The following is a 15,839-nucleotide window of genomic DNA, read 5'->3' on the forward strand; positions in this document are numbered from 1 at the left end:
TGGATCTGCTGAGGACGCCTGCAGCTTATCTCCCTAAAACAGAAGGACTGGGCATGTTGAACTCCAGGAGAATCTGTGACCCCTGTAATGTCACTTCCTCTGTTGAGGAACAAAAAGGCCATTCAAAAAGGCATTCAAGTTTTTTTTCCGGAGATGATGATTTTTAAGCAAGTGCCCGCGGCCGGCCCGCTGAAACAGACGACTCGTTGCTCCAGTTCTCTGCTCCGCGCTGCCTCCATCTTCCAGTCCCCACGCTGTTTACATCGGGTGGTACATGGACATGGTCACATGCACCGCTCCAGCCAATGACGTGCTGCTTCTGACCCCGTCACCGCTGAAGCCAGTCATTGGCTGGAGCGGTGCATGTGACCATGTCCATGTACCACCCGATGTAAACAGCGTGGGGACTGGAAGATGGAGGCAGCGCGGAGCAGAGAACTGGAGCAACGAGTCGTCTGTTTCAGTGTTTAAAAATCATCATCACCGGAAAAAACTTTTTAAAGGGCATCTGTCAGCAGTTTTGTACCTATGACACTGGCTGACCTGTTACATGTGCGCTTCGCAGCTGAAGAAATCTGTGTTGGTCCCATGTTCATATGTGCCCGCATTGCTGGGAAAAAATGAGGTTTTAATGTATGCAAATGAGGCTCTAGGAGCAACGGGGGCGTTACCATTACACCTAGAGGCTCTGCTCTCTCTGCAACTACCGCACCCTCTGCACTTTGACAGGGCCAAGCAGTGTAAACGTCAAAGTGCAGAGGGTGCAGCAGTTGCAGAGAGAGCAGAGCCTCTAGGTGTAATGGTAACGCCCCCGTTGCTCCTAGAGCCTCATTTGCATACATTAAAACCTCATTTTTTTTCTCAGCAATGCGGGAACATGGGAACATGGGACCAACACAGACGCCTTCAGCTGCCACGTGCACATGTAACAGGCCAGCCGGTGTCATAGGCACAAGACTGCTGACAGATGCCCTTTAAGGGTGGGTTCACACCTAGGTTTTTTTTCTATTGGATATCTGCACTTTTGTGTTTTTTGCACCTGCATCTGTTTGCAGTAAGAGCTCCAGATGTTCGGCTTCTTTCCAGGAACACGTTGTTGTGGAGCTCTTGGTGGAAACCACCATGAAGAAAACACTAGTGGGAGGACACCGGGGGACGCTCTTCATTTATAACGAGGTGCCTGTCATTAATCAGGCTAATCTTCTGGGGGGGATTTCAGTCGTCATTCAGGGTTCGGCTACACGGTGACACAAACCTACGTGCGACTTGTCCGCAGCTCGCTGTCACATGACCATTTCAGAGCTGTCATTTGGCTGCGAAAACACAACCACGTCACGTGTCTCGAGTGACTTCCATTAAAGCCAATGGTAGAAGAGATGACTGAACATGACGGACGACACCATAGGCAAACGAATGTCGCCGAACCCGTCCGCCAGCAGACTGGCGAGGGCCAACACATGCGCCTAAATTTAGGCAGTCAAAAAGTCACAAACGGCTGGGTTTTGCATTGGTTTCTGGCCGAGGGGGTCATAACAATAGTAATTAATGACCCCCACTGTGTGCAAAAACCCCAAAAAAACTTTAAGAAAAACGCGGGTGCCAAAAAAAGCCGCACACGCTTTTTTTCTGGTGTTTTTTTACAGATAAAAAAAAAAAACGCCAGACAAAATTCGTATGAAAACCTGGTGGAGAGGAGTAAAAGAAACGCTTGTGTCGCCCCGTAACCCCACATTCACGCGGCCACGCCGGTGGCGGGCGCTGCTGTTTGTCAGGCTGAGGCTCGCGCTTGCTCAGCTTCAGCGTCACATGACCCTCCTGACAGCTCAGGGCTCCTCCCCACCACTGGCAGTCACGTGTCACGTGCCCGCGCTCAGGCTCTGTGATCCGGAAGCGTCCGAATCCATCGCTCGGCGCTCCTGCAAGATCCCGGACGGATCGCCGAGTTGTCGATCGCGGTGAGACCGGATCAGAGGATTACTGACTACAGGGGGCGGGACGGAGACCTTCCCCCCCCCGCCGTGATCAGCTGTCAGGTTAATGAGAGGTAACTATGGGTAACGCGTGTGTACGGCGGAGGGGGGGGGCGGGGATGTGTAAACAGTGGAGGTCTGTGCACTGTACAGAGGGAGATGGGACCCGAGCGGTAATGCAGGGGGCACTGCTTACACCCGAGCACAGGGGGGGCACAGAGGAGGCCGGTTTGGGGATGAGGAGGGGGCACAGAGGAGCCCGGTTTGGGGATGAGGAGGGGGCACAGAGGAGGCCGGTTTGGGGCTGAGGAGGGGGCACAGAGGAGCCCGGTTTGGGGCTGAGGAGGGGGCACAGAGGAGCCCGGTTTGGGGCTGAGGAGGGGGCACAGAGGAGGCCGGTTTGGGGCTGAGGAGGGGGCACAGAGGAGGCCGGTTTGGGGATGAGGAGGGGGCACAGAGGAGCCCGGTTTGGGGCTGAGGAGGGGGCACAGAGGAGGCCGGTTTGGGGCTGAGGAGGGGGCACAGAGGAGGCCGGTTTGGGGCTGAGGAGGGGGCACAGAGGAGGCCGGTTTGGGGCTGAGGAGGGGGCACAGAGGAGGCCGGTTTGGGGATGAGGAGGTGGCACAGAGGAGCCCGGTTTGGGGCTGAGGAGGGGGCTGAGGAGGAGCCCGGTTTGGGGCTGAGGAGGAGGCCGGTTTGGGGCTGAGGAGGGGGCACAGAGGAGGCCGGTTTGGGGCTGAGGAGGGGGCACAGAGGAGGCCGGTTTGGGGCTGAGGAGGGGGCACAGAGGAGGCCGGTTTGGGGCTGAGGAGGGGGCACAGAGGAGGCCGGTTTGGGGCTGAGGAGGGGGCACAGAGGAGGCCGGTTTGGGGCTGAGGAGGGGGCACAGAGGAGGCCGGTTTGGGGCTGAGGAGGGGGCACAGAGGAGGCCGGTTTGGGGCTGAGGAGGGGGCACAGAGGAGGCCGGTTTGGGGCTGAGGAGGGGGCACAGAGGAGCCCGGTTTGGGGCTGAGGAGGGGGCACAGAGGAGCCCGGTTTGGGGCTGAGGAGGGGGCACAGAGGAGGCCGGTTTGGGGCTGAGGATTGGACATACAAAAGACTAGAACGGTATTGTGAATGTGACTTGACATCCTGGGAGCAGAACTGGTCACCGTGGGGTTAAGTCCCTATAATACTGCGCTCCGCCCTCACTTCATACACCGCCGGTGGTTTCCTCATTCCTGCCGGATATGATTGCAGTTTCATTATTGCTTACCTCGTCCACATCGCTGCCGCAGGTGAAGGGTTCACTTTAAGGCCCGGACTCCCAGGGTCCCTGTGTCTTTAGTTCCTGGCTGGGGGTGATCTGCAGTCCCGGGCGCAGCCTGTAGGCAGGAGAGGCGCTGTTACTGGGGGTAAAAAGAGCAAAGTATTTTTACTAGTCCAGTGCAACCCTCTAATGAAAGAAAGCAGAGGCTTTGGCACACAAAGTTTGAGAATCCTTTAAACGTGGCTTCTGATGTTTTTTTTGGGTGGGGGGCTGCTTATAGTTTTGGTTAAACATACCTGCTCTCTAGAGATGGGACACGTACAAGGCGACTGTCAGTGGATCATAGACATGACTGCTCTTGGACTACATGTAGACAGACCCTCCCTGCACTTAGGGATCTCCCCTTTAAGAATTCTGCCCGTGGTTTACTAGTCATTTTTGCTATTTTTACAGTGACGGGAAAAAGGGGGGGGGGGGGGGATTGTCGCTCAGGCTCCTCTTCGGTCTCTTTTTATCTCTGCAGGAAGTGAAGATCGGCGACTCCCTCGGCTCGTGCTTGTGTCCTGATCACATGACACTCAGGATGTTCTTGGAGACTCGGAACAGCTCGGTCACCAATGTCACCTCCTTACCCTTCACTGCCTCATCATATCTGACATCAGCGCTGCCAACCACCTCTGACATCAGCGGCGCCAATGTAACTGTACCACATGTGTGTCTGGTCATCCTGTATGAAGACATTAGAAGCTCCAGGTACAGGACATATCTACTGTAGTATTGTACCACTGTCTGAATCCTGTATTGTACTCCAGAGCTGTGCTCACAATACTGCAGTCTTCAAAGATGACATCAGCTGTGGAGTATAATACAGGATGTAAATCAGGATCAGTACAGGATATGTAATATATGTACACAGTGACTGCACCAGCAGAATAGTGAGTACAGCTCTGGAGTATAATACAGGATGTAACTCAGGATCAGTACAGGATAAGTAATGTATGTACACAGTGACTGCACCAGCAGAATAGTGAGTGCAGCTCTGGAGTATAATACAGGATGTAACTCAGGATCAGTACAGGATAAGTAATGTAATGTATGTACACAGTGACTGCACCAGCAGAATAGTGAGTGCAGCTCTGGTGTATAATACAGGCTGTAACTCGGGATCAGTACAGGATAAGTAATGTATGTACACAGTGACTGCACCAGCAGAATAGTGAGTGCAGCTCTGGAGTATAATACAGGATGTAACTCAGGATCAGTACAGGATAAGTAATGTAATGTATGTACACAGTGACTGCACCAGCAGAATAGTGAGTGCAGCTCTGGTGTATAATACAGGCTGTAACTCGGGATCAGTACAGGATAAGTAATGTATGTACACAGTGACTGCACCAGCAGAATAGTGAGTGCAGCTCTGGAGTATAATACAGGATGTAACTCAGGATCAGTACAGGATAAGTAATGTAATGTATGTACACAGTGACTGCACCAGCAGAATAGTGAGTGCAGCTCTGGTGTATAATACAGGATGTAACTCAGGATCAGTACAGGATAAGTAATGTATGTACACAGTGACTGCACCAGCAGAATAGTGAGTGCAGCTCTGGAGTATAATACAGGATGTAACTCAGGATCAGTACAGGATAAGTAATGTAATGTATGTACACAGTGACTGCACCAGCAGAATAGTGAGTGCAGCTCTGGTGTATAATACAGGCTGTAACTCGGGATCAGTACAGGATAAGTAATGTATGTACACAGTGACTGCACCAGCAGAATAGTGAGTGCAGCTCTGGAGTATAATACAGGATGTAACTCAGGATCAGTACAGGATAAGTAATGTAATGTATGTACACAGTGACTGCACCAGCAGAATAGTGAGTGCAGCTCTGGATCAGTACAGGATAAGTAATGTAATGTATGTACACAGTGACTCCACCAGCACAATAGTGAGTGCAGCTCTGGAGTATAATACAGGATGTAACTCAGGATCAGTACAGGATAAGTAATGTAATGTATGTACACAGTGACTGCACCAGCAGAATAGTGAGTGCAGCTCTGGAGTATAATACAGGATGTAACTCAGGATCAGTACAGGATAAGTAAAGTAATGTATGTACACAGTGACTGCACCAGCAGAATAGTGAGTGCAGCTCTGGAGTTCAGAGAGATCTATCACCGTACTGCACCCAAAGAGAATTTTATGGAGTTGGTTGTTGTACTGTTCATCCATCTGCAGGTTATAAATCCTATTGATGTAACATAGAGAACTTGTCCTCCCTTTTAGGGTAAGATATTGGGACCTCTTGCTTTTAATTCCCAATGTTCTCTTCTTCGTGTTCCTGCTGTGGAAGTTGCCCTCTGCCAGAGCCAAAATCCACGTCACATCAAGTCCAATTTTCACCACTTTCTACATCCTTGTAAGTCTGCCTTTTCTGTTTGTATATAATTAGATTACAGAGCGTATGACCCATTTGTGCAGCTCCCTTTGAGTTGGTGGTAAATCCATCTATCGTGAGCTCCCTCTAGTGGTGGCTGCAGGCAGACAGACTGATGTTCATCTCTATGGCTGTGTAAAGGGACACAAGGGGTTTGGAGCTCTATAGCTCAGAACCATCAGAAACAGAGCACCCCCCCTCTTCCTATATAAAGATGTAGTATCACACTAATCAAATCTGATTTAATTCTTTAAAAAGATAACGTTGATGCCTTGTGGTGTCTGATGCAGGTGTTTGTGGTGTCATTTGTGGGAATCACACGAGCAGTTGTCTCTATGACGGTCAGTTCATCCAGTGCAGCCACTGTCACAGACAAGGTAAGCGCCTCCTGTATCTGCTGTAAGCCTCTACCTATATCCGTGGCCGAGGTGTCCAGCCCGGTTCTCATCCTCCATTTTATTTTTTTTTTGTTTTTTTTTAAGGTTTTGTGGGAAATCACCAGGTTCTTCCTGCTGGCCATAGAACTGAGCGTCATCATCCTGGGTTTAGCTTTTGGTAAGTTTGTTTTTCTAACTCGTTATAACGCCTTAAAGGGGTATTCCTATCACAGACAATGGGGGCATATTGCTAGGACCGCACCTACACCGAGAACGGAGACGTGGTGGAGGGCGCGCTGTGCATGCGCAGCCACCGTCTATTCATTTCTATGGGGCTACTAAAAATAGCAGAGTTCTGGCCCCATAGGAATGAATGGGAGCGGTGGCCGCACAAGCGCGGTGCCTTCCCATTTGCTTGTATGGGGAGAGAGCTTGGCGGTGGCCGGCCCCGGGAAAATCCTGGGGTCCCTCCAGCCACCGCTTTCCCTGCTTCATTCTCGGTGTAGAGGTGGGGCAGCACCTATCGGACAATGGGGGCATATCCTAGCGACATGCCCCCATTGTCTGTGATGTGAAGATTGTCCAAGATTTTGATAGCCTATCAGGATAGGTCACCATTATCCGATTTGTGGCTCCCTGCACCCCCATCGATCCGTTGTTCTGCTGTAGCTCCAGTGCTTGAACTATACAGCTCCCTCCATTGAAGTGAATGGTAACCAGTTCTGTCCACAACACAGGGGTCAGAGCTGTGTAGTTCCAGCACTGACTTTGGGCGCAGCAGCTACCCCAAAACAGCTGATGTCTGACCTCCTGCAGATCTGATATTGATGGCCTAGTCTGAGAATAGGCCAGCAATATCAAAATCCTGGACACCCCCTTTTACCCTTTCCTGCACTTTGATGTAGTCATTTAAGAATACGGTTTAGCCCCAGCCCCTTCATGCACTATTGGGTGAGGACAGAGGCATTGCCAGTGTGAGACCCTGATCACAGGCGGCAACATGGCCGTCATACACAGTGTGCTTTAACCCCTAGTGAACTGCCAAATGTCTTTAAAAGGGGTTATCTGATGCACTCTGCGCTCCCGCCACTGCATGAGAATCAATCACTTGCTTGGCGAGAGATTCATTCCCGCTCATGCGCTGTGGGTTCTAACCAGGCTAGGATCATGTGCCCGATGCACCTGAACCCGGAAGTGGCTCCCGCAGGGGAGCGCAGCAGAAGATGACCCCTTTTAAACTTTGGGCTGGTCTGCATATAACCCAGCCAAGATGTTTCCAAATGCCTCTGCATGGATGTTGTACAGGAGAGGCTGTCAGCAGAGGTGATTTATTGCTGTTTATGCCTTCCGGATTGGTGTATACATGGCGCTCAGTGAGCCTCGTGCACGCGCATAAGGAAGCGGCTTTGTGACTTACTGCTGCGGTATCAGGTGTTGCTGGGTCTTAGGCTCAGATCAGCTCTATAGTGCGTGTTAGAAGGCTGTATCCCCCCACCTGGGGCTTATATGTCAGCCTCAGATACAGGGGAATGAAACAAAACGAATATAAAAATCCCCGTGTAGCACAAACTCGTATGTACTGAAGTAGTACTCTGCCTGGTGGTTTACATGGGAAAATAGCTCTGTCTTGACTTTGGTCTATATCGGGCATGGCCAACCTGCGGCTCTCCAGCTGTTGTAAAACTACAACTCCCACCATGCCCTGATGTAGGCTGATAGCTGTAGGTAGTTTGGGCATGCTGGGAGTTGTAGTTTTGCTGGAGAGCCTCAGGTTGGCCATCCTTGGTCTATCTGATAATGGATCGCTCTGTTTTGCAGGTCATCTTGAAAGTAAATCCAGTGTAAAGCGGGTGCTGGCGATCACGGCCGTCCTGTCACTTGCTTACTCAGTAACGCAGGTAAAATATCCAGAAAGTACACATTTTTGCTTCTCACATTAGGAATTCTCTACTGAAAACTGCATTCTGTCCCTGAAGGGATCGAATGAATGCAGTTTAGTCGTGTGGCTACGAAACTTTATTATAGTTGCTTTTCATTATTTTAGGGGACTTTGGAAATCCTGTATCCAGACGCCCATCTCTCAGCGGAGGACTTTAACATCTACGGGCATGGCGGCAGGCACTTCTGGCTTGCCAGTTCCTGCTTTTTCTTCTTGGTGAGCAGATCAGCTATACGTCTCATGCGCACAATCTGGGATGCACCGGCACCGACTGTAGGGCCGCTGTGTGTGTGGACAGAGGACCCTTTCACTTGAATGGGTCCGCACCGCAAAAAAAGTACTGCATGCACTCCTTTTTTTTTTTTTTTTTTTTTTTTTTTTTTTTTTGCGGTGCGGAGGCAGGGACCGAAAACCCACGAAAGCCCTATGGAGTGCTTCCGTGGGTTTTACGTCTCTGCTAGTGTTGAGCAAACTTGTGTTTTTTAAGTTCGGCGTCTAAAGTTCGGGATCGAAGAATCGCGTTATGGATTCCGCTACCATGGACCTTAACTGAATTTAGAATCCATAACGCGATTCTTCGATAACCCAAACTTTAGACGCCGAACTTAAAGGGAACCTGTCACCGGGATTTTGTGTATAGAGCTGAGGACATGGGTTGCTAGATGGCTTCTAGCACATCCGCAATACCCAGTCCCCATAGCTCTGTGTGCTTTTATTGTGTAAAAAACAAAACGATTTGATACATATGCAAATTACCCTGAGAGGAGTCCTGTATGTGAGATGAGTCAGTGACAGGACTCATCTCAGGGTAATTTGCATATGTATCAAATCGTGTTGTTTTTTTACACAATAAAAGCACACAGAGCTATGGGGACTGGGTATTGCGGATGTGCTAGCGGCCATCTAGCAACCCATGTCCTCAGCTCTATACACAAAATCCTGGTGACAGGTTCCCTTTAAAACACAAGTTCGCTCAGCACTAGTCCCTGCCTCTGTTCTGCACCGTATCTTCCGGATTGTGGACCCATTTTGTTTGCGGCCCGCAGTATGGGCACGGACCTGCTACGGTTGTGTGCATAGGCCATAATGGTATTGTGTTATCTTCCTTTTTAAGTTTTATTTTTTAACACCCTCTTGTGTGTGATTGCTTTGAATGTGCAAGAGATTCCTGTAGTGGTTATGGATGATCACAGCTGCAGGATCCCGAGGTCTCCAGCCTGTCCATAGGCTGTAACCTCCAGTGATCTATAGATTTGGCGACTGTCACTTGTGTTCATTACTAACACGATTCTCCTGTTCTTTCTCTTCTGCAGGTGTATACGTTGGTGTCTATACTTCCCAAAACCCCACTGAAAGACCGCATCTCTCTACCATGTGAGTGAAGAGCACGAGCTGACCTGTGCAGGGGGTCCCGAGAGTCAGCAATGCTCCTAGATGTGTGCGATGAAACAATCCATTGGGAATACTTTCTGCTCTAATAATTTGTGCACCCGTAGCCTGGACCAAAAGCTCAGATCAGATTTTTGGGTTTGAATATTGAGGATGCTATACAGTAGGATCAGCTGTTTTACAGTTCGGTGCTCCGCCATCCAGGGGCCTCCTATATGAAGTCACACATAGTATAATTGGACGCCAGGGATGTCCTAGCGTTACCAGAAATCACTAACCTGTCTATGTATGTGTTTGATGATGTCTCTTATAGCAAGGAAAAGTTTCTACGTGTACGCTATAATCCTGGCCATGCTGAATCTGGTGCAAGGAGTTGGCAGTGCCCTGCTGTGCGCGGAGGTCATTAATGGGCTGTGGTGAGTGCACATCTGCAGAGGTTTATTACATTCATTCTATCTTTCCACCCGTTGCAGGGTTGGGTCTTAAAGGTCGGTCATCATTCCTGCCCCGTCAAAAGTGCAGATGATGGCGGGATCGTTGTCAGCATATCCGCGGTGATGGTGAAGCAGGTCGCGTGATCGATTAAATTCAACTTTTTAATGCAACTGGAGGTAATCCTTTCATCTTTGGTGCCCTGGTCTCTCTGAAATGAACCCCTCCCCTGCTGTGAGTGACGGCTGTAGGGTCTAATCTGGAGACCAACACTCAGCAGAAGGGAGCGGTTGGGGAAGTGTTTGGTGAAGAGATGCCAGGGCACTAAGCATGAAGGGACCACATCTATGGTACTAGCACCAGGGTGCTTAAAAGTTTAATTTCTCATTCTTGCAGCCTGCAGACCATCATTCCAAGTATGTGTTCACCGCTCCCCTTGTCATCAATGTAGCGCTGTCAGCAGTTTGTACAAGTCAGAACTGCTGACAGACACCTTTTAAGGACCTGTTTGACGTACGCCCTTTTGGACAACATGTATTCCTTCTAAGCAACCCCCTTACACATGCAACCTCGGCTCTTGTGTTCCCAAATGGGAGGCGAGAATAAGCCGCTGCCAGACGCCTCTGGGGGCAGCTAATGTCCCTTTAGAAAAAAGGACTGGGCATATTGTAATCACATTTGTCCTTGTCAGAGGGTCAAGATACATCGCTGCAGATTATATGGTTAACCAGTCCCTCCAAAATCCTCAGGTTCGGCTGACATTTTTTTTAATGCATATGGCCGGCTTTAGAATCTTGTTATAGTGTTTTTATGTCTATGTGGTTCCTGTTTGTAGTGGGCGGGGATGTGACAACCTGCAGCCAATCAGATCCTGGTTAAATCAGAACGGCAGAGAGGAGAGTGCTGATATTGTGGCAGGCAGTGAGGACATAGCTGCATGTTATGAGACAGTGGAGCCATGTAAGTCAGTGCGTAGATAGACAGTGGAAGGAGCAACAGCACAGAGGATTTCAGCAGATGAATGTGTAGCTCTTGTGGAAGATGGCTACAGGTGTCATGCTGGGGAAAATGGAGGCAGCATCATGACAAGAGGAACGTACTGGAGACCACTGGGAGGTTGCAGACTTAGAGGTAGATAGTGGAAGGAATTAGGTGTCTAAGCAGCACAGAGTATTTCAAAGAATGGATTTGCTGATTTTGCAGGAGGCCGTTTTCTGCCACGTGATGATGGCAGTGAGAACAGGGCAGTGTCATGAGGTGAGGGTGAGAGAGTCCATAGTGGAAGGGGTTGGGTCCATCAGCAGAGCAGAGTATTTCAGGAGGCAGTGATCTGTGCTGATGATAGTGAGGATAGGACGGACTGCATGTGACCAGCTCAGTGTCGTAATGTAAGGGCGGGAATTTACAAGAGGGGCCAAAGTCCGGTCATATAATTTTTATTACACTTTTAGATTTTGAATATTATTACAGTTGGTTGATTCCTTGTAATTATCTTAAGAATGAGATGATGCATGTAATATTTACCAGACTGGTGGCTGGGGATAGAATGGCAGATTGGTTTTTCAGGCTTTTAATATTTTGGGGATCCGACACCCGGCGCCCACGCCGATCAGCTGTATGAGGAGACGGAGCGTGCAGTGTGCATGTGCCGTCTCCTGTCTCTCTTCCTGTTCTCCGCTGTATGTCTATGGCAAATCAGCAGCAGAGCAAGAAGAGAGATGGGAGACGTCACGTGCACCCTGCGCGCTCCGTCTCCTCATACAGCTGATCGGCACCCCCGCCGATCTGATATTGATGGCCTATCCTGAGGATAGGTCATCAATATTAAAAGCCTGGACAACCCCTTTAACATATAGGGTAAGGCTGAGTTCACACGAGCGTGACAGATTTGGTCCGGATGCGTTCAGGGTGCGTTCAGTTAAACTCGCACCATTTTGCAAGCAAGTTTAGTCAGTTTTGGCTGCAATTGCGTTTAGTTGTTCAGTTTTTTCCGCGCGGGTGCAATGCGTTTTGATGCGTTTTTCACGCGCGTGATAAAAAACTGAAGGTTTACAAACAACATCTCCTAGCAACCATCAGTGAAAAACGCATTGCATCCGCACTTCTATGGGGTCAGGGCTGCGTGAAAAACGCAGAATATAGAACATGCTGCGATTTTAAAGCATTGCAGAAATGATGCATGAAAAAAAACGCTCATGTACACAGACCCATTGAAATGAATGGGTCAGGATTCAGTGCAGGTGCAATGCGTTCACCTACTGCATTGCACCCGCGCGGAAATCTCGCCCGTGTGAACTCAGCCTAAGGGGTTATGTAGACCTTCGTAATCATATTCCAATGCATCTCAAATGAAAAATGAAGCAACTTCACAAGTAGTCCTGATAACAAATCTGCCATTTTGTGTATGCAGCTCCCATGCCGACCTATGATTCTCCTTGCCTTACACCGGATAGGGGTTAACTAGCCGACTGCTGGGACCCCCGCGATCACTATAACGGGTTGTCCCGTTCCCCTGTTCTAATGCACAGAGAGCGCTGGAGATAGCCGAGTACTGTAGATTAGCAAGAAGAGGTGGCAGCGATGGGCAAGGAACCCATGACTACAGACTACATAGTGTTTGTTTGAAGTCTGTTACCATGGGAACACTTAGGTCTGCATCAGATCTGCAAGCATTGGTCAAAACACATTTTATAGATGCCTTGGAGCAATGAAAAAAAAAATGCAAAAGTCCCTAATTCTATGCTATGCATACGATAGCTGATACTTACCAGCGCACCTCTTCATTTCACAGCCTCGTCGACATCACTACATTTTTATACTTCAGCCTGTTTGCTCCTCTCATGTATGCGGCATTCCTGAAAAGCTTCTTTGGGTGAGTACACAATAAAAGCAGCAGTCACAGTAGGCTCTGTTCACATTAGAAATGTACAGCTGGCTACCAGGGTATGTTCTAGTGAAGGGTCCAGCTCTCTGCACGGCCTGGTGGCCGGGGATAAACCAGCTCAGGGCCGATGGTAGTCCCAGAGGTCAAACATCCCCCTCCCCCATGATCACAAAGTGATGGCATATCCTAGCGATCACTTTGGGATTGCCCCTTTTTATATCTGCGTCTTTATCCCACTTTGGTTCCTTTCTCCATCACTATTTAACCTTTTCTTTCAGGTCCGAGCCTAAAATTCTCTTCTCCTACAAATCCCAAGTGGACGAGCCTGACGACTCAGACGTCCACCTCCCGCATCCCTATGCCGTGGCGAAGAAAGAAGGCGCAGACTCGGGATTTTACTCCAGCACCCAGATTGACACGACGGCTTATCTAGATGACGTGGCCTCCATGCCGCACGTTGGGAGCATTAACAGCATCGACAGTGACCGCTGGAAAGCTATAAACGCCTAGGCCTCGGGGTCACTCAACATCTCGCGGAGGTTCTGCCTGCGTCACCTCTATGCTGTGGATTTCCGAATGTCTTCAGAGTGAAAATCTCTCTAAAAATATATAATTTTTTTTTCCTCCCGAATCTCATATGGAAATCAGACCGATTGTACCAGAGACCTTCTGTAATGCTGCTAAGATCTTGCAATCCTTGAGGAGGAAGGTTGCTGGTCTTGGACCAAGGTGCCACATTGAGGATGATTAAAGAGGCCGGCTCAGGTCGTTTGAATGACTGCCACTTACCTGTGCAGCCCGGTGGGCTCTGTTCTATGGATGCTGGAGCCTGCATGTAGTGGGTGGCTGGGCTTTTCCCATTGTCAGTACCTATGCACACCTGGTTTATACAATATCTGCTGGTGCCTATGGCAGTGAAGACCCATACATGTGCCAGGCTGTACTGAGTACAAATCACTGCACTGGATTAGGTTGTAGGAGTATGTACGATGACCGCTGGCGACAACTCGGAAAGACTAATCTTATGCTGATCGTGGATTTTCTGTTTAAAGTAGGGAAATACTCGGAGAGTGTTCCCCTTTAATAGAAAGAATACCAGTAAATACAAAGCTTAAAGAGGTTGTTTCATCTGGGACTTTGGCATATCGCTAGGATATGCCACCAATGTCTGACAGGTGCAGGTCTCACCTCTGAGACCGCCATCTATCTCTGAGACCGCCGTGCGTTGCATGCTCTCCATTTTTATGGGAGTTCTGAAAATAGCTGAGTGAGCTCTCTGGAGTCCAATAGAGATGAATGGACAGCACAAACCGCGCAAGCGTGGCCACTGCTTCATTCGCTTATATAGGTCTGTGTGATATATGGGGTCTCATTCTGGAAATAGATGTGGGTCCTACCGATATGCCACCAATGTCTCAGATGAGAATACCCTAGGGCAGGCATGCTCAACCTGCGGCTCTCTAGCTGTCGCAAAACTACAACTCCCAGCATTCTCGGACAGCCTACAGCTATCAACCTACAGCAGGGCATTGTGGGAGTTGTAGTTTTACAAAACAGCTGGAGTGCCGCAGGTTGAGCATCCCTGGCCCAGGGACTGTGTACAGGTGCATAGTATAGAGGATAAGTATCTAATTGTTGGGACCAACCACTGGGACCCCTGCTGATCCGGAGAACCTGGGTCTGGATCACCTCTATAAATGGAGGAGTAGGTTGCGCTCGCACAGTGCGGCCCTATTCATTCTCTACGGGCCTGCTGGAGGTAGCAGGGTACAGCGCTCGGCTGTTTTTAGTAGTCCTGTAAAGAATGAATGAAACGGCAGCGTTGGGCTCCATTCACACATCCGTAATAATTGGTCCGCATCCGTTCCGCAGATTGCGGAATGCGTGCGGGCCCATTAATTCTCTATGGGGACGGAACGGATGCGGAGAGCACACTATGTGCTGTCCGCATCCACATTTCCGGAGCACACCGCCGGTTCTATTCCTGTCCGCAATTGCGGACCAGAATAGGCCGGCCGGGTGTATTGCGGATCCGCAATGCACTACGGATGTGTGAATGGACCCTAAAAGCACAGCCTGCCACTCCATGCATAAGGGGGAAATAGGACCCCTGTTCTCAGTAACGGTGGGGGCTCCAGCGGTCGGACCCCCAACGATCAGATATTATGCCCTATGCTGTAGATTAACCCTAAGTTCACACCTGAGCGTTTTACAGCGCGTTCAAACGCGCTGTAAAACGCTCAACACATGAAAACCAATGCTTCCCTATGGGAATGGTTCTCACCTGGGCGTTTTACAGCGCGTACGATCGCGCTGTAAAACGCCCGACGCATAATCAAGTACTTGAGCTTCTTTGGGGCGTTTTGACGCGCGTTTGTGGCCAGAGGACACTGCAGTCAATCACACAAACGCGCGTCAAACGCGCATTTACTATTACAAAAACGCGCATAAAAACGCGCGTAAAACGTGCGTTTGAGAAACGCTCAGGTGTGAAAGCAGGGTAAGGGTAAGTTAAAAACTTGGCACAACCTCCTAATCAATGTGGAATGGAAAGTTCTAGAACTTTCTAATATTCTTCAATTTCTCTCCATTGTCAACGTAGCTGCTTGCTGCCGGTGAATAGAAAAGCATGTAGAGGAACTGACACAGGGCTTGTTACAAAGTACCAGAGCTTTATCTGGTAAAGGACCAGGCGCCTGACTGCTTTGGACTTGGCGTTCAGTCTTGGAGCATAAGTAAGAAATAGAATGATTACGTTCACTGACGGCAAGCAGAGGCCTTGAAAACTGCAAGTAATTGAGACCCAAAATATATGAGAAATTTGCAGAACTTTTCATTGCTCAATGATGAAACCTAATTTACATAAAACGGAGAGTATTTACTTCTAAAGTAACAATCAGAATATTTTTCAGAGCTTTTAACCCCCAGATGTGAAAACACAAATCCCACCGTCGTCCCCTAGAGCAGGGATCAACAACCTCTGGCGCTCCAGGTGTTGTGAAACTACATCTCCCATCATGCACACTTGCTTGGCTGTTCTCTGAACTCCCACAGAAGTGAAAGGAGCTTGCTGGGAGTTGTAGTTTCACAACAGCTGGAGTGCCGAAGGTTGCTGATCCCTGCCCTAGATGTTAAGAAATAGATGTTCCTTCCTTCCC

The 15,839-nt window shown here is 49.3% G+C and overlaps 1 protein-coding gene across 3 annotated transcripts; it reads left to right on the forward strand.

The window, feature by feature from the left end:
* Nucleotides 1–1,403: 1,403 nt before the first annotated feature.
* On the forward strand, nt 1,404–14,863 carry TPRA1 (transmembrane protein adipocyte associated 1). Of its 3 annotated transcripts, none has more exons than XM_044301224.1 (11): nt 1,404–2,044; nt 3,743–3,972; nt 5,510–5,642; nt 5,951–6,037; nt 6,143–6,215; nt 7,856–7,935; nt 8,082–8,192; nt 9,290–9,350; nt 9,679–9,781; nt 12,589–12,669; nt 12,960–14,863. In XM_044301224.1, the coding sequence occupies exons 2-11, from the start codon at nt 3,791–3,793 to the stop codon at nt 13,189–13,191; spliced, it is 1,143 nt and encodes a 380-aa protein (XP_044157159.1). In that variant the 5' UTR covers nt 1,404–2,044; nt 3,743–3,790; the 3' UTR covers nt 13,192–14,863. The 3 variants fall into 3 exon arrangements, with proteins under 3 accessions (XP_044157159.1, XP_044157158.1, XP_044157160.1); XM_044301223.1 differs by lacking the exon at nt 1,404–2,044 and adding an exon at nt 3,042–3,247; XM_044301225.1 differs by lacking the exon at nt 1,404–2,044 and adding an exon at nt 3,061–3,364.
* The last annotated feature ends 976 nt before the right edge of the window (nt 14,864–15,839 follow it).

This window comes from Bufo gargarizans, chromosome 7 (genome assembly GCF_014858855.1).
Source record: "Bufo gargarizans isolate SCDJY-AF-19 chromosome 7, ASM1485885v1, whole genome shotgun sequence".
NCBI classification, from domain to species: Eukaryota; Metazoa; Chordata; class Amphibia; order Anura; family Bufonidae; genus Bufo; species Bufo gargarizans.

Coding starts and splice junctions, on each gene's coding strand:
- TPRA1 (XM_044301223.1), top strand. CDS start 3,200: ATGATTGCAGTTTCATTATTGCTTACCTCGTCCACATCGCTGCCGCAG. Junction 5,643..5,950: donor TCACCACTTTCTACATCCTT/GTAAGTCTGCCT, acceptor TGTCTGATGCAG/GTGTTTGTGGTGTCATTTGT. Junction 9,351..9,678: donor AGACCGCATCTCTCTACCAT/GTGAGTGAAGAG, acceptor TGTCTCTTATAG/CAAGGAAAAGTTTCTACGTG.